At 48.1% G+C, this 16,529-nt stretch overlaps 1 protein-coding gene across 2 annotated transcripts; it reads right to left on the bottom strand.

Annotated features, from left to right (window-relative positions):
- Nucleotides 1-1,681: 1,681 nt before the first annotated feature.
- Nucleotides 1,682-12,135, bottom strand: FABP1 (fatty acid binding protein 1). Of its 2 annotated transcripts, none has more exons than XM_058550746.1 (5): nt 11,970-12,135; nt 7,561-7,714; nt 5,479-5,651; nt 3,926-4,015; nt 1,682-1,799 (listed from the first exon to the last, which is right to left on the bottom strand). In XM_058550746.1, exons 2-5 carry the CDS (start codon nt 7,625-7,627, stop codon nt 1,749-1,751), a joined length of 381 nt encoding a protein of 126 aa, XP_058406729.1. In that variant the 5' UTR covers nt 7,628-7,714; nt 11,970-12,135; the 3' UTR covers nt 1,682-1,748. The 2 variants fall into 2 exon arrangements, with proteins under 2 accessions (XP_058406729.1, XP_058406731.1); XM_058550748.1 differs by having other exon boundaries at nt 7,561-7,709.
- Nucleotides 12,136-16,529: the final 4,394 nt, after the last annotated feature.

Genomic DNA, 16,529 nt, shown 5'->3' with positions numbered 1-16,529 from the left:
GACTCTTACGTGCTAGTCAATGAACTAGAAAGTGTTACGATCAGTGTTGTGTTTTTTTTTTTTTTTTGTGAGGAAGATCAGCCCTGAGCTAACATCCATGCTAATCCTCCTCTTTTTGCTGAGGAAGACTGGCTCTGAGCTAACATCTGTTGCCAATCCTCCTCCTTTTTATTCCCCCCAAAGCCCCAGTAGATAGTTGTACATCATAGTTGCATATCCTTCTAGTTGCTGTATGTGGGACGCGGCCTCAGCATGGCCAGAGAAGCGGTGCGTCAGTGCGCGCCCGGGATCCGAACCCCGGGCCGCCAGTAGCAGAGTGCGCGCACTTAACGGCTAAGCCATGGGGCTGGCCCCAGTGTTGTTTTTAAGGAAGATGACTGCTAGCAGGTGGAGGTTTGCAGGTGAGAGAGAGAGGCAAGGAGATGCCATAGTGGCCTGTGAAACAATCCAAGTAACAAGTAATGGGGTTTCAACTCCAGAAGTGGGATGAGAGGAGGTGGGAAATGTGGCAGATTCACTCATTTATTAAGGCATCTCTGTTGAGAGCTTTCTGTGGGCTGGGCACAGAGCTGGCAGCTGAAAGATATGATGAGGGTAGAAATGCCTGAGCTTGGCAGCTCTTTGGATATGGGGAATGAGCACTGTATTAGTTTGCTAGGGCTGCCATACAAAGTACCATAGACTAGGCGGCTTAAACAACAGAAATTGATTATCTCACAGTTCTGGAGGCCAGAAGTCGGAGATGCAGGTGATGGCAGGGCCATGCTCCCTCTGAAGGAGGTAGGGAAAGATCGGTACCAGATCTCTCTCCTAGCTTCTGGTGGTTCCTTGGCTTGTGGCAGCATAACTTCAATCATCACAAGGCATACCTGCTCTGTGTGTGTCTCTGTGTCCACAAATTTCTCCTTCTTATAAGGACACCAGCCATATTGGATTAGGAGCCCACTCTACTCCAGTATGACCTCATTTTAACTTAATTAATTACATCTGCAATGACTCTATTTCAAAATAAGGTCACAATCTAAGTTACTGAGGGTTAGGACTGCAACATGTGAATTTTGGGGAGATGCAACTCAAACCAAAATAGCTCCCAGTGCCTGGTACAAAGTGCTGTTCAGAGGAATCCTTCTTCTCCCACATTCTGCCTCTGCCCATAGCACGGAGGGAATTTCCACCTGAGCTCCCTCTGTTCACTTCTGGCACCTCTTGCTAAGCTCCTTGCTCAGCCCTCCGCTAGGAGGGTGAATTGTTCATTTGGTGGGTCAGTGCCTGCTCTTTTTGTTCATGTCCACTGGTGGGTGGGGCCGCTGTGGCCATAGTCATGGGCATAGCTCCCCTTTGCCTGCCCAGCATTCCTGCTGTCTCCACGGGGAGCCACCCTCAGGGCCAGCATACTGCACATCCTCTTGCCCCAGCTCCTTGCCCGTGTGGCTGACTGGCCAAGATCATTCTAGGGCTGCTCTATAGATCCAGCCACATCTCGTGCCACATCTCATGTTCCTTGTAGGGTCACCTGAGTTGGCGGCCTGGGGTCTGCTTTCAGGGTGAGAATCCTCCTTCAGACCTGACCCAGCAGCATGGAACATGTGGATTATCAAGGTTTACAAAAATACAGGTGATCAGTGCCCACTGACACAAATAGCGCCATCAATGAAAAGCCATTGAGAAGAAAAGACTTTTTTTTTAAAATAAAGTTCACTTTATTACATTCGTTTTGCACTGTAAAAGAATATGGAATGCAGGCTTGTCTAAATTCTCTTGCTGGTGCTCTTGAAGACAGTGTCACCCAATGTCATAGTCTGCAAGTCAGAAAAGAAACCATGAAATGTTGATCTGATGTTGAATTGTAAAAGACATTTAAGCCTACAAAATAGCCCCAAATATGCTAACATAAAACAATTCAAAGATTCCTCTGTTTTCTATAGGACCAGAGGGAGGGTTGGTAATTTTTTCTAAAATCCCATGACAAGTCTTTGTCACTTCATTTCCTCATGTAGAGAGTTATCCTGGCTTTTATTGAATTCCTTTCTATATCAGTGGCTGTTAGAGCAAGACCATCCAAACCAGTCTAGTCCAATCCAATTTCTCAAAGTGTCCTTGAGTGCCCATTATGTACCAAACATGTGCTGAGCACCAAGGACATGTATGTGGTACACCTAGGCACCCAGCCTGGAACGTGGTAGGTTGTGCATAGTTTTCTTCCCAAAGAGCTGTGAAGCATATAAAAACATTGGATCCTTTGTATCACCAGTTTTTGAGTTTTTGAGAGATGTTCCTTTCTCCCCACATCCCTCCCTCCTGCAATACTGTGGCAATGATGTGGAGTAATGTCATCAAGGTTAAAAAGGAGCCTCTTAGCTTCAGCAGCAATGAAATGAAATGGAAAGATCTAGGTTGAACTCTGGTCCTACAACTCATTAGCTGGATGACCTTGGACAGGCCGACCTGTCTGTTAAATCCCTCATCCTGCCTCCCTCCTAGGAGACGGGAGCATTAGGGGAGACGAAGATCAAAGGACGCTGGTCAAGACTGAGTGCAGGACAGGCTCATCTCTCGCTCCCCTGCTGGTCCCTTCCTGCTGGGCTGTGAATGTGCCAGGGTAGGGGGTGGGGACTGTGTGTTTCATGATTGACTCTCACACTCCTAGTTGAGGGATTTTTTCACTTGAACAGGGTTATGACGGACCCGTGGGGTGGTGTTCTGCCTTCTGTTATTCCCTAAAGCACATCCTGGGGGCAAGGAAGGGCCTGGGGGGACATAATTGCAGGAGAAACACTGCACTATTCACCCCCAAACCAGGGACAGGATGTGGCCGACAGCCAGGCACCAAGGATGATGTGGCACACAAAACTGGAGTGTCCCAGGCTCATAAGCTGCCACAAAATTGCCATGAATATCATTCTCCTTATAAATGCCAAAAGAGCAAAGGCATTTATTGAGTGCCCTGGATTTGCAGGGCAGATGGAGGCCTCTGTGGCTTGCTGGTTAGTGCTGAGGCAGAAGGGAAGGGTTATGGCTACTAATACTGTAATGTCATAAAATAGAAAAGGCAATGAAAGAGCCCAACTTTTGGTCAAAGACTTCCTTGTGTGTGGGTGCTGTGTCAGCGGGAGGGGTTGCTCCATGCATCAGAGGCCCATAGGAGGGAATGAATGCATTTCTGCCCTCCAGCCTGGGAGCGAGTCTTGTGGCTACATCCTAGCAGAGACTGAGAAAGATGGGCCGTGCTGTGGCTCTGCATGACCTTGTGTCTCCTCCTACCAAGCACCTCTCTTACCTCATCTTATTTGGGTGTTAGTGAAGGAAGGGAAGAGGAGACAGAGATGGCAATGAGGAGAGAAGGAAGTGGGGGAGGTTGGAGTGGTTGGCCCTGACCTGGAGAGTGGTGGTAGAAGGACAGCCCGAGAGAACTCAGGAGGAACCAGCTGGGGCCGCTGCCAGCACGTGTGGGCTTTTGGTGAATTAAAAAACAGGGCCCCTTCCTCAAGACACTACACTTCTATCCGCTGGAAAACTACCTGAACACACTGCACTGGTTTTGTCAGAACAAGACACCCTACTGGCATTTGCTGCAAGATTGTAATAAGTATACAGATCTACACTGTCTATAAAAAGAGTGGCTCCCCCTAGGGTTGTGCAGTGTACAACCATGTATGGCAGCTCTGTGAGACAGACTCAGTTCAGAGGAACCCTAGCTCTGCCATTTCCTGGCTGTTTGTTGCCTCAGTTTCCCCATTTAGAAAATTCAGGGTTGTTGGGAAGATTAGAGATAATGTGTGTAAACTGCCTGGTACATCATGGATCCTCAGTAAGGGGTAGCAGAGATTGACAACAGGAAAGGCAATGGGGAGGGCTGCTCCTCACCCTTCAGCCCCTGTCCCCTCCCGACTCCCCTGGGAGCCACAAGCTCAGATCGCCAACTTACAGTGGTGAGTATGTCACCATTGAGTTCAATCACGGACTTGATGCCTTTGAACGTTGTCACCAGTTTATCACCTTCCAACTGAGCCGCTGCCTGCAGGGGACAGAAGAGATGGCCTGTGAGGAAGTGTTTGGGGAGGGAGCAAGAGCCTTGCTGATGAAGTTGGCTCCCCTGCATGGGTCTCTGCTTACAACAACCAAATCGCTCGTCTTTTGATGAGCCAACCCCCCCAGTTCTCTGGCTCTAAAGAGGTGAGGGGCATTTAAGAGCGAAAGAAAATGTCAGGGCTTCTTTTGTCAGCCTTTGATTTATAGCGTGTGATCTAGAAATCAGCATAGGACATCTAAGTGGTCTCAAATGCAAACACTAACATATAATCAAGTAAAATCTCAATTCTCCAAGCTATTGGGGGGAGGTAACAGCAAAATTCAAAATCCTGGCCAGTTGGGAGAACATATCTTTTTGATTTGGTGTGTATTATTCCTTCCAGCACATTTATCTTTCCTATTGTGTCCTCAAAAAGCTTTATGCATCTAGGAATTGGTAACAGAAACCCAGCAGGGAGCAGAGGACACTGGCCAATATTAAAAATTTACCTCCAAAGTGGACAATTGGCAAAGGCCCATAGCAAAACCCATGATGGCCTGCCCCTTACTACGGGCATATCAAGAGAATTTTCCTCCTAAAATTTATCACAGATTCCCTGAACTGTAATATTGCATCTGAAGGAGCAGAAATAAAGAGTGATCAGAAGAGGTAAAGAGACCAACATGCTGAGCCCAATGCACAAAGTCGTCTGGAAGGGAGGAGTGAAGACGGCTGCTCAGTGGCATTGGCTGGGCTGGGGTGTGTGGAGTTTTCAAGGCAGGAAGAGAGGCTCCTGGTAAGGGGCACCCCACTGCCTGGATCTCTCTGCCAACCACTCACACAGCCCACGCCCAGTCTCATTGCACACCTTGAGCCATGGCCCAGCAGGAAATGATGCTGCCCTGCCCACTGCCTTCAGTCTGGGAAGGGTGACTATGCCCATTTTACATATGAGGTAGCTAGGGCCTGGGGCTCAATGACTACTCCTGAAGGCTTAGTCTGAGGGCTTGCCTGAGGCCTTGGTATCCTGGTGTTGCCAGCAGCTCTTCCAGGAAGTCTCTCCCTATGACCATCAGCTCTAGGCTCAGCAAAGGCCAGTTTACTTTGGGCTTAAGGATGACCTCAGGGCTCTGTTAAGGGTTTTCCACTGATCCACTGCTGGGCCTTGGAGAACCTGAGACTTAGACTCCTGCTCTGTGCCTGGTTCCCTCATATCCTCCACATGGGAGAGCTTGGATTCTTGGCCCAGAGCACCCCCAGACAGTCTGAGGAAAACCGGAGCGGCTTCTCTAAGAGCTTCATCCCTAAGAGCTGTCTTTGTCTCCCTGCCTTTCACCCGAAAAGTGGGTTCTGAGATAGGATATCCATGGTGGGAATTGTGAGGTGGGAGACTTGAGGGAGGAATCCCTGGGGCCAGGCTCCAGGGAAAGTTCCGGAAGCAGAGGGTAGCTAAAGGGGGCACCTCCTACCTTGACCTTCTCCCCAGTCAAGGTCTCCAGCTCAAACTCCTCCCCCAAGGTGAACTCATTTTGCAACACTTTGGGCCCTGCAGTGATGATGAACTTGAAGTGCTTCCCGTTTTGCACGATTTCCGTCACCGACTCAGTGTTCTTCCACTTCTGGATGAGCTCATCTGGCACACCTGGTGGAAACCATTTGCGGTTAGAGACAGGCAGAGGTGGGAGTTGCAAGGGGGTGGTCACAGGAGAAACGTGGCATGGAGGGGGTGGGGAGGCCACAGGCACGTACTGGAGTCTTGTGAGCAACGTGGGCTTTGACCTCTGAAAGGAAGGTCAGTGGCCTAGCGTGGCCGGACCTGGTCTGCCCACCATCTTGCCAGTTGGTTTATAAAATAGACACTCCTCTGGCCTGAAGAACCTTTCCTCTATGAGCACCCTTGTTCTTGCTTGCTCTCTTCCTCACTCCTCCTCCCTCAATGCCCAGAGACTTTGCTCTTTGAGTGTAAGAATTTCATCCTCCATACCCAGGGGGCTCATACAGTTTATCTTCCAAGCCAGGTCACTCCTGAGAGTGAAATGGGGAGCTATTAAAAACTGGCATACCAGGCCGGCCCCGTGGCTTAGCGGTTAAGCGCGTGCGCTCCGCTGCTGGTGGCCCGGGTTCGGATCCCGGGCGTGCACCGACGCACCGCTTCTCCGGCCATGCTGAGGCCGCACCCCACATACAGCAACTAGAAGGATGTGCAGCTATGACATGCAACTATCTACTGGGGCTTTGGGGGGGAAAAAAAAGGAGGAGGATTGGCAACAGATGTTAGCTCAGAGCTGGTCTTCCTCAGCAAAAAAAAGAGGAGGATTAGCACGGATGTTAGCTCAGGGCTGATCTTCCTCACACACACAAAAAAACTATGCCAGGACAACATGCACATACTGGGACTGTGCCCTGCAAACCTCTGTCATCAAGGCTCTTGAGGAAGATGTACCAGGAGTCCCCTACCCTGGGACAGAGCTTAACAATTTCAGAGCGTGTCTACGCTGTTATACTAATTGAGGTTCATAAAAACCACGTGTGTTGACTGTGGAGGTGGCGGGTCCTGTTGCACATGAGAGGGATGCAAGACACAGAGAGGTGGTGTGACTTGCCCTGCAGGAGAAGATCCAATCTCTCAGCTGGCCCCAAAGGTCCTTCTCCCTCTGCATTTGCTGTCTTCCCCACCCTTCTCCCTCTCAACACCCTTCCTTGTCACACTGCCCCTTTGCTCACAAAGCTCCCTCTACGTGGAGCACAATCCCCTCCTCCAGTCCCCTCGTGGACACCTGCTTATCTTCCAGGGCTCGGCCAAGGCTCACCTTCACTACCACCAAGCCTTACCCCCCACTGCACGAGTGCCACGTCCTCCTGTAAGTGACTCTGTTGGGGCACAGGGGGTTAAAATGGGGTCTCGGGAACCAGCACCTGCTTCAAATCCCAACTCAAACACTTCCCACCTGTGTGACTTCAGGATTACTTAACCTTTCTAGGCCTCAGTTGCTGCAACTGTAAAATGGGAAAAATAGTAGTACCCAACTCAGAGTTTTTGGTGAGGATTCAATGGGGTATTGCATATGAAGGCTTAGCACAGTGCCTGGCACTGAGTCGGCCCTCAGTACAGGGTAGGGGATACATTATTGCATTTATTTCTTCACTTTTCCTCTCTCTCTTTTTCTCTGGCACATTATTATCTGTCTCCCTGGTATCTGTGCAGCACAGTGCACAGCAGGTGGTCAGCCTTAAATCAATGTTTGTTAGAAGAATGAATGAAGGAAGGAAGGGATGAATGAACTAGGTCACACAGTGAGGTACTAGCAGAAGTGGCTTCAATCCAGATCAGACCCTAGCTCAGTGCTCTTTCCACTTGCCTATGGGGTGGCCTTGTCCAGTGAGTATAGCACAAGCTACAAGTGACCACGAAGGTCAACAACATGGCCCTGGTCTGTGTAAAGCCCCAACCTCTCCTCCCATCCCAACATTGAGACCCTGAAAAGCTACCACTTGCAGGCCAGACCCTCACTGCCATGGCCCCGAGCCTTGGCGACCAGCCCAGCACTCACCAATTGCCTTCATGAAGGCCTCAAAGTTTTCCTGGCTCTGCCGTCGGTACTTGCCGGAGAAGTTCATGGTGGCGACGAGGCTCCTTCCACAGCTGATCTGTAGCTCTGCCAGCCGGGCTGCCTGGTGTGGGCTGATTTATAGGGGGCTCCTTCCCTTTCGAATATTGAACAGAGGTCAGGCGCTGTTGATTCCTTTATGACCAGGTTCAAACATTAACTCCTGAGAGCAATGGTCAATGATAAAAACCAGGATGGGCACAGCAGAGGTTTGCTCTAGTTCAGCAAACATTGATGGGTGTCAATCAAGTGCAAAGCCCTATGGCCCTGCAGCCTTTCGGATGCTACGCTTCCATGAAATGTGTGTGTGTGCATACACATCTATACACACACATATATGTGCGTGTGTGCACATATATGTATGTATACGTATATACACATATATGTGTGTGCATATACATATGTGTGTATCTAGATCTAGATGTAGACACAGAAAAGTACCAAAGAATCCCTTTAAACTCAAAACCTCACCTTATTTACACAACCTGATGATCTTTTCCCGTCTTTATCATTAGAAAAACTTAATTTTTACAAAGTTGTCACCAGCTCCCTAGAACTATTTTGTATTCTGGGAATTCCTGCTTGATGATTATAGGCTCCTCCACAGTCCAGATCAGTCTCCTTTCTGAAGAGTTCAAGTGGAACATACTAAGGGCAGGGGTCAATCATGTAAGACAGCTGTGTGGAAACGAGATGCACTTTGTTAGGCTGAGACAAAGTAGGGGAAAGAAAGAAGGTAGTACCGGCGGGGCCAACCGCACTCGTCAGGGCGCCCATGCCTCCATGCTCGCGTTCACACTGCTCCCTCCTGCCCTTCCATCCCTTCCCCGCATAATGACCTCCTCTATGGATCCTCTGGGCTCGTAGAGCGCTTGGCAAATGCAGTCGTCCCTCGGGATAGCAGGGTATTGGTTCCAGAACCCACCGTGGATACCAAAATCCGAGGATGCTCAAGTCCCTTAGTTGGCCTTCCGTATCCGCGGGTTCAACCAACTGCGGAACGTCCGTTGGTTGAACCCCTGGATGCGGAACCTGTGGAAACGAGGGCCGACTGTATCTACGTTCTAATTCCTACTGCGGTTATATCTCTATGTGTTCTTTCTCACTCTGCTCCTTCCTTGGTGTTCCTAGTACCTGGCACATAATAGGTGTCCAGTTAATGACGGGTCAGCAAATAAAAAGATAATGAGGCCAGGGCTTGCCTCATTAAAGGAAAATAAGAGATATGGAGTAGTCAGGCTGGCAAACCCGTTCAAATCACTGAATCATTGGGGCTGGGCAGCAAGGACATCAGTGTGTGTGTGTGTGTGTGTGTGTGTGTGTGTGTCTGTCAAACAGGGCTGCGGCTTGGCTGAGAGTCCAGTGTGAGAGGATGTGAACAGGGTACCCCAAGCCCAAGAGTCAGCTACTCTCTCCCCATCTCTATCCATTCTTTCTCCTTCCTCTGCGATCCTGCTCCGCCATTCTAGCCTGTGCTTGAGTTGATGGGAGATTCCAGACAGAGCTTTCTCTGTTTCCTGGACAGTTCCCTCCCCTGCCGGGGGATCCCATCTGTACCTATCTGCAGCAAAATCTCTAAGATAACTAAATGCTCACTCACTCATCTGCCAAACTGGCAGTCCTGGGTCTCTGCACCCCACAACATCTGGGCTGCTGCGGTGTCTGCTCTTGAAGCCTGGCAGGTTCTGGTTTGCACGTGAGGCAGGGGACGCATGAGTGGATGGGGGCTCATGGCAGGGGACATCCATGCTACAGGAGCAGGAGGAGCCGGGACTAACACAGGCATGTCAGCCTACTGTACAGGTGCTCTGTTGTCTCCACCCCCTCACACATAATCTCCCAAATCCCCAGAATTTAGATATGTTGATCTAGAGAAGCACCTTAGAAGTCCTCTCATCCACTCACGTGCTCAATGCCAGAGCCCTCCTCCAGCATGCCTGACAGGCGTGTTTAGCATACACTCTGCACAGAGAGATCACTACCCTCTGAGCAGCGTGGGCAGAGAACGCTGGTTGAACGTGCTGTCGTGCAGATTCTGGCACCAGGAAAACCTTCCATCTAAGTGCAGAGGGCTGCTCTGCTCTGCCCTCCCTGCTCAGCCCTCCCTGACAGTGCCCAGGACACAAGGTGCTTTCCAGGCCAGGGGCTGGGACTGTCCTTGGAGAACATCAAGCAGGCTTGAATGCTGAGAACTCACGGCCAGTTTTAGTCACCACAAATGCCCTTGCATCCGACACGGAGTAGGAAAAGTGGCTCAAAGGATGATGGGCACATCCCCGGGCTCATCTCCTCTTGTTCTGAACCCTGGCCATGCACTTTTTAACATGTCTCGTCGTATTGTGGGTGCCCATATTAGATCCTAATCTCCTTCAGGTGAGACAATGATTTTTTATTTTCGTATATATAAGGAAGAGAAAAATCCATTATCTTAAGAACTGGCATCAGAATTTCTCTTGGAGAGGAAACTGTGTGTGTGTGTGAGAGAGAGAGAGAGAGAGAGAGTGAAATTGACTGGATAAGCTGCGTGGGAGAGAGGGTGAGTGAGACCCAAGATCTGTGTGTCAGCAAGGGCTGAGATGGTGAAGGCAAAGCACTTCCGTGCTGTGCAGGAGACCAGCAGAGGCCTGGCTGTGTCTTCTTTCTCCCTCCTAGATGTAGGAGGAGGAGAAAGAGAGCAGTGCAGCAAGCAGAGCGGAGAGGGGCCAGGGAGAAGGTGCGAGGTGAAGGGTCACTAAGACACCCCCAACGGCAGTAAGGCAGGAAGGGCTTCTAGGAAGGCTAATGTTGAATTTGAAGCGGCTCATTTGCTGCAAAGTGAATTGCCATACATCTTTCTTAAGTTCCCTCCCCAACTACCTCAAATGCTTCCATAAAATATAAAAATATATATATAATACAGTAAAATAGAATACATGAATCAATATATGTGCAAGTGGAAGATGATGAATGTCTGAGTTTCATTTCTGGATTGATGTGATGGGACTGAGATAGCATACCCAAAACAGAGTGTCCATGGGGGTTTATTCCCCCCAGGAGCCCCAGAAATCTTAGGGAGGGCTTTGGAGGAATTCAGGCTAATTTTATCCAAATCCCAGCGTACCACGCAATCCCAGAAGGCATCTGGGTTACGTGGGCTAATACTCATGGGGTAATAGCTGGTGTGTGCCTGTCTCATGACTGTGCAGTGGTTGAGCCCAGGGCTAAATTCAAGTCATACTTGAGACCCCCCCCCCACCTCACCTCACCTACCACGTATGCTGAGAACTCTTCAAACCCTTGTCAGGGAGCAAATCAGTAAAAACTTCCTTAAATAGAGAGCATAGAAGATTTGCAGTCTAAAACCAATGAACTAATCACCAAGGAAATGGTAGTGATAAAGCCATTTACCACCCCCGCCCTCCCCAGCCATCAGTTGCTCCGTTTGGAAGGACCTACTGGCAGTGCCCTGGATGCACCATGCTCACTTATACAGCCACTGCTTGCCGACATCCCTCCTCAGATAAAGGGGTACCTGGCACATGGAGTCCACATCCAGACCCTCTCCCCTGGACCACACGTGTCAAATGACACGCCCCACAGTTCTGCTCTCTGGGCTCTAAGGTGGAGAGTGGGAGGAGGGTCATGAAAGTTTCTTCATAGGGCAAGTCAGCACCAATCCCAGAGGCTTCTCAGGAAGCCTGGATCGGCTATTCCTTTTCTGGTGTCCGAGGAAGAGCAGCCCCTGTGAGCGGACTCCCTGCAGACCCTTCTGCCTGGCCCTGCACTTCCTGACTCCATCATCCAGTCAGCACCCAGCATGACTGACTCAGAGCTCATCAAGGTGCTGGCACAGCTGGTGAAAACTGGATAGCTCCCGCATCAAATGGACAGCCTCACAGATGGGAGAGGCACATAGACCGAGCTGACTTCCTCCCTCCTCCAGATCCCAGGCAGGGAGAGTCTTATGCAACCTCCAATGGCCTCCTTTTGACCAGATTTTGTGTGGGTGTGTGTGTGTGAGTCTTGAGGCCACAGGGTTAGTTGCCATTTCAAAATTTAACACTTCTAAGTAGTTTTCCATAAAATTAAGAGAGGGTAATGACATCTCCTGCCCACAAGGTAAGCAAACACAAGAGATAAGCTTAATTGCAATGACAAAGTTCAAGTGGCTTTCAAGAAAAAAAAAAGACTCCATTCCTTGGGCACAGCTTCTGATTTTTATCCACCCAGAGACTCCAGCCCCACTCCAGTTGCCACAGACATCCCTTCTCCTCACATTCCCCATTCAGATGAGCAGCATGGGGGTGTGGGAGGGGAGGTGACACGCCTCTGGGTGGCCAGGATATGACTGCCATTCATTTTAGGCCACGTACCTTTGCACTTGGATCTGATCCCAAGGGTCTGCAGTACCAGCCAGCCTGTTTCCTGAGTGTTTCAGGAGAAGCCCTGTGAGCCCGTCCTTCTGCTACAGGCTGGGCTGCAGAGGGGAAGGACTTGGGTTTGGGCCCAGCTCTTCGCTCTACCCGAGGTGTGAGCCTGGACAAATCCCTCAGGCTTACTGAACCTCTAATTCCTCCACTATCTGTTAAATAGTCATGACATTCTCTGCCTTGTGAAAGCACTGTGTCAACAGTCAAGTCTCTCAGGAATGTGAAGCTCATATCAGAGGGGATCAGAACACTTTGTATTTGCTTCTGCCAGGTGTCCAGTGGTATCACCCAGGGCAATCTTTATGTTTATCTTCTGGCTTGAGGACAAGATTCCTTCCTATCTCCCGGGCCAGTGGGTAGTGTCTCCAGTCCCCAGTTTGCTATGGTGCAGCTGTCCTGCTAGGCATCTCAGTTCCCACTTTGTATCTTTTTCAGAGCTGTGGCCTCATCCCCTGCTCCTGAGGGGCATGAAAACCCATGCTCCATTGCCATCCGGGTCTATTTCCAGGTCTGGCAACCATCCCAGGTGCCCAGCCTCAGCTCACTGCTTACTTCTCTGACTTTCTGTTCCTTCTGTGTTCCTGGCATCTGGGGATTTTCCTTCCTTCCTTTCTCCCTTTCTCCCTTTCTTCCTTTCTTCCTTTCTTTCTCTCTTTCTCTCTTTCTCTCTCTCTCTTTCTCTCTCGCCCTCCTTCCCTCCCTCCCTCCCTCCCTCCCTTCCTTCCTTCCTTCCTTCCTTCCTTTTGACCTCAGCTGTATATCTGAAAACCTGTTATGGTTCAATCTGCACATTCTCGTCACACGAAGGAAAGAGTTTGATTCAGCTCAATTGGTCATGTCACGGATCCTGGAAATCTTGTGTCTTTATTATGTGTGGCTTTAAATCCTTTTGGTGGGATTTCAGGATGCATATCCTTCAAAAAAATTTTAAAGATATTCTTAAGCCTTGTTTTTCATATGCCTATTCTGTCCCTTCTCAGAGACAGAATTCCTTAAAGAAATTCCTTAAAGAATGCCCCTGTATCAACTGTCCAGTACCTAGAATGGCACCTGCCTTAAAACCGGTCAATATCCTTGGTGTTTTCAGAGGTCTCCCTGCTTGCAGAACCCACCGAAGGGTAAAAGTGCAAATATGTCAAATGAAAATTGTGGGTGGTGGTTTGCACCGTAAAAGGAATCACACTACACAGACTACACAAACAAGTGTATTTAACGAAATTTCCCTTTACACAATAACTTTTAGGAATATCCTTGTTGTATAAGTGAGACTTTCCTATGATTTACTTTAGGGCCCCCAGTGAGTTCTCCTTGCCTGAGACACAGCAGAGCGGAAAATCCTGTGGATTATGTGGCAGGGAGTGGAGATCATTTGAGGGCTGGTGTAATCAAGACAGAACTTAAAACTTATCTGTAAAGCTGGTTCATAAGGCCCTTATTCAGGCTGTATAAGTTAATAGTATTTGCTTGTCCTGTGTCCCTGCGTCCTCATGTCCCTTGCCCTCTGAGGGTTGAAAGCTAGTCCAGTTGTCTTGAAAGTCAGCCTGACACTTCAAAGAGAAATTTCTTCCAAGCAATCTTTGGTCTGCTTGCCATCCCCACCCTGCAACCCTGCATCTCTCTGCTTTAAAGCCATGAGTCATCAGCCCTTCAGAGCCAGGACAGCCACTCCACTGACATCCCTCAAGGCTCGGCTCCACAGTCCCTCTCCGTATAGCCCTCCTGAGGTCTCTGCCTTCTCTGCTCCCCTAGACCAATGTTGCCAAAAGCGATTTCCAGTCTATTCCATTAATTACATTATATTCATAGTGATAAAATAACAGCTTCCATTAATTGGACGCTAAGTAAGTGCTTTCTCTGTACTATCTCATTGAATTCTCGAAATAATACTATAAGGTAAGCTTTATTATCCCTATTTTTCAAATGAGAAAGCTAAGGTATAAAGAGGTTAGTAACTGCATAACTGCCTCCATTTACCCAAATAGGAAGTTGCCAAATAGGAACGTGAACCCAGTCTGTTGGACTCTGAAGCTCATGTTTTTTAATTTGGTTGTTTCCATATTATAATTTTTAAAGGTATATCTTGGTTACTGTCTTGAAAACTCCAAACCAGAGCTTAGCATTGCACTTTCCATGGAGTACGTGCCCAGAAACTGTTGATAGGACGATAGTCCAGGAGCCATTGACTTCTTGAGTCATTCACAGTTGGGTTACTGTTGGTTCAGAAATATCTATTACTCTAGGCCAAATAACCTGATAGTCCATGTGCATAAAGATAGATCACAAAGGAATGAAAGATCTGATATGCTAGTGTTCAGTACAGGTGCAGTGCATAGCATATTTTACTGAATTCTTTTTCTTACTATGTGAAATTCATGCGGGGGTTACATTTTGAATCCACAAAGGAACTCACTGTCTACCAGGGAGCATCGAGGGAGTTAAAGCTATCTTTTGAATAGAATGAAGTTTGAATAAAATTTCAAAATATAGAGAATGTTTGAATTAAGAGTAAGAAGGAATTTTCTGGTCAGGGAAGGAGTCAAGATACGTTCATGAATAGAGAACAAAACACACAAAAGCACGAAAAAACATGCTGCTGCTGAAGAAAGGCACATATTTCAAAGTGAAAGGAGAGAGGAGAATGGAAGAATCTGTGTAGGGAACCAGAGGTGGGAGCTGGAGAGGGAAGCTACAACCAGACGGTGAAGGGGAGGCTGGATGGACTCCCCAGGCTAGAGCTACCCAGAATGGAGCATATATCAGCACAAGAGATGATTTTACAGGGGACACGGATGAGCGCTTTTAACATTAATAGTTATATATTTAGTCTACTATGTATTAGAAAAATATATACCAACTTATGATTTCATGGATATTATTGCTTAGGATAAGGTCAGGTTGTTTTTTTTAGGGACTGACTTAGAGAAAAATAGTACACAAGTATAAAACTATATATAATAACTATATTTATATAACTACAACTATAAATTGTTATAAATCATCTTAGAAATTTATAAACTATAATAGTATATATTATGTAATAATTATATTTAGTATAATAATTATAAATTATTATAACTATATTTATATCACCATAAAATAGTCCATAAAAATAGTCCATAACATAATAGTACAGGAGTCCAGTATGGAAAACAGATATTGCCGTAGGCATTTCAAATGAGGGAATTTAATACAGGAGATTGGTTACCAAGTTGGAAGACCAGGAAGAGCACAAGGAAGAAGGGGATTTGAAGCTGCTAATGCCTCTGGGCTGGAACCCAGAGGTCTGCATTTGCTTCTACAGTGTTGGAGGTTGTTGGTGCCTTCAGTTCTAGATCCAATAAAGCGGTCACCTTGGCCAGGGCTTGAACTACTGAAAAGAGTGCCACCCCTACCCAGGCTGCGGGAAGCTAGCACCCTGCACTCCTGCTGCCACAACTACAACCATTAGAGCCTCCAGCATCTGCTGCAGAAGGAAGATTACCTTCCAACCGTCCCTTGCGTTTGACTTCCAGTTCCTCACTAGTTGGGTGAGGGGCATACCCTAGGTCCTAACAGAAAGGCAGCTGGCAAAGAGGTCTGGAAAGTGTAGTTTGTAGACTCCAAGTCCCCCAAATATAGAGCGGAGTGGTGAGGTGAGGGTAAGTGGCTGAGAGACACAGGCAAATAACTGGCACAGGGACGTATGAAGATAGGACAAAAAATAACATAGTGAAGCTGATATGCTGGTGACAAAATTTTGGATATTGCTATGCTAGGGGATGGAAAGTCAGCAAAAGTTCTTAAGCAGAGGAGTGACATGATCAGATTTGTGATTTTGGAAGATAACTTTTGAGGCAGCAGGAAAGATGGGCTGGATGGGGAGAGATCTGGAAGTAGAAAAATGTGTTAGAAAACTGCAAAAATTCTGGCAAGAGAGGATGAGTACTTGAACTTGGGAGGAGGATTGATTGCAGGGTTGATTGGAGAGCTACTCTGCGATTGTAACTGAGAGCATTTGGGGATCCATTATGGGTGGGCATGAGGGAGTAGGAGGAGTTGCAGACGCTGCTGGACGCCCCAGCTGGGGTTCCATGGGGATGTCAATGCCATCCACGTGGTAGGTGATGTAGGGAGAAGATAGTTCTCCTCGCCTCTTCCCTTTCCCCTTCTCCTAGCTGGAAGTATTTCCTGCTCACTCTGAACTCTCTTGCTCTAGTCTCTATGGCCCCTTACTGTTTGGGCCATTCTTACAACCTCACCTGGCTTCCTGTTTTCTTTTCCCTCTGGATGGTAAGGTGCTTGGTAGCAGGGGTACAAGCCTTCATCCTTGTCTCCCCTACTGGATGTTCATGGTCTCTGGCACAGAGACAGGCTCAATAAATGGTGAACAAAGCAATGGCTGTAATAATGTAACGATGGCTATTTGTGTCCTAGCATGCCATGTCTCCTCCTCTCCCCCCACTTCAGTCCCTAGTGGATTGTACATTGTCACATGTCCATGGTACCCTTAAAATTCTAAGGGCA

Source organism: Diceros bicornis, chromosome 12 (genome assembly GCF_020826845.1).
Source record: "Diceros bicornis minor isolate mBicDic1 chromosome 12, mDicBic1.mat.cur, whole genome shotgun sequence".
Lineage (NCBI taxonomy): Eukaryota > Metazoa > Chordata > Mammalia > Perissodactyla > Rhinocerotidae > Diceros > Diceros bicornis.
This window is presented reverse-complemented; position numbering and strand designations above follow the sequence as displayed.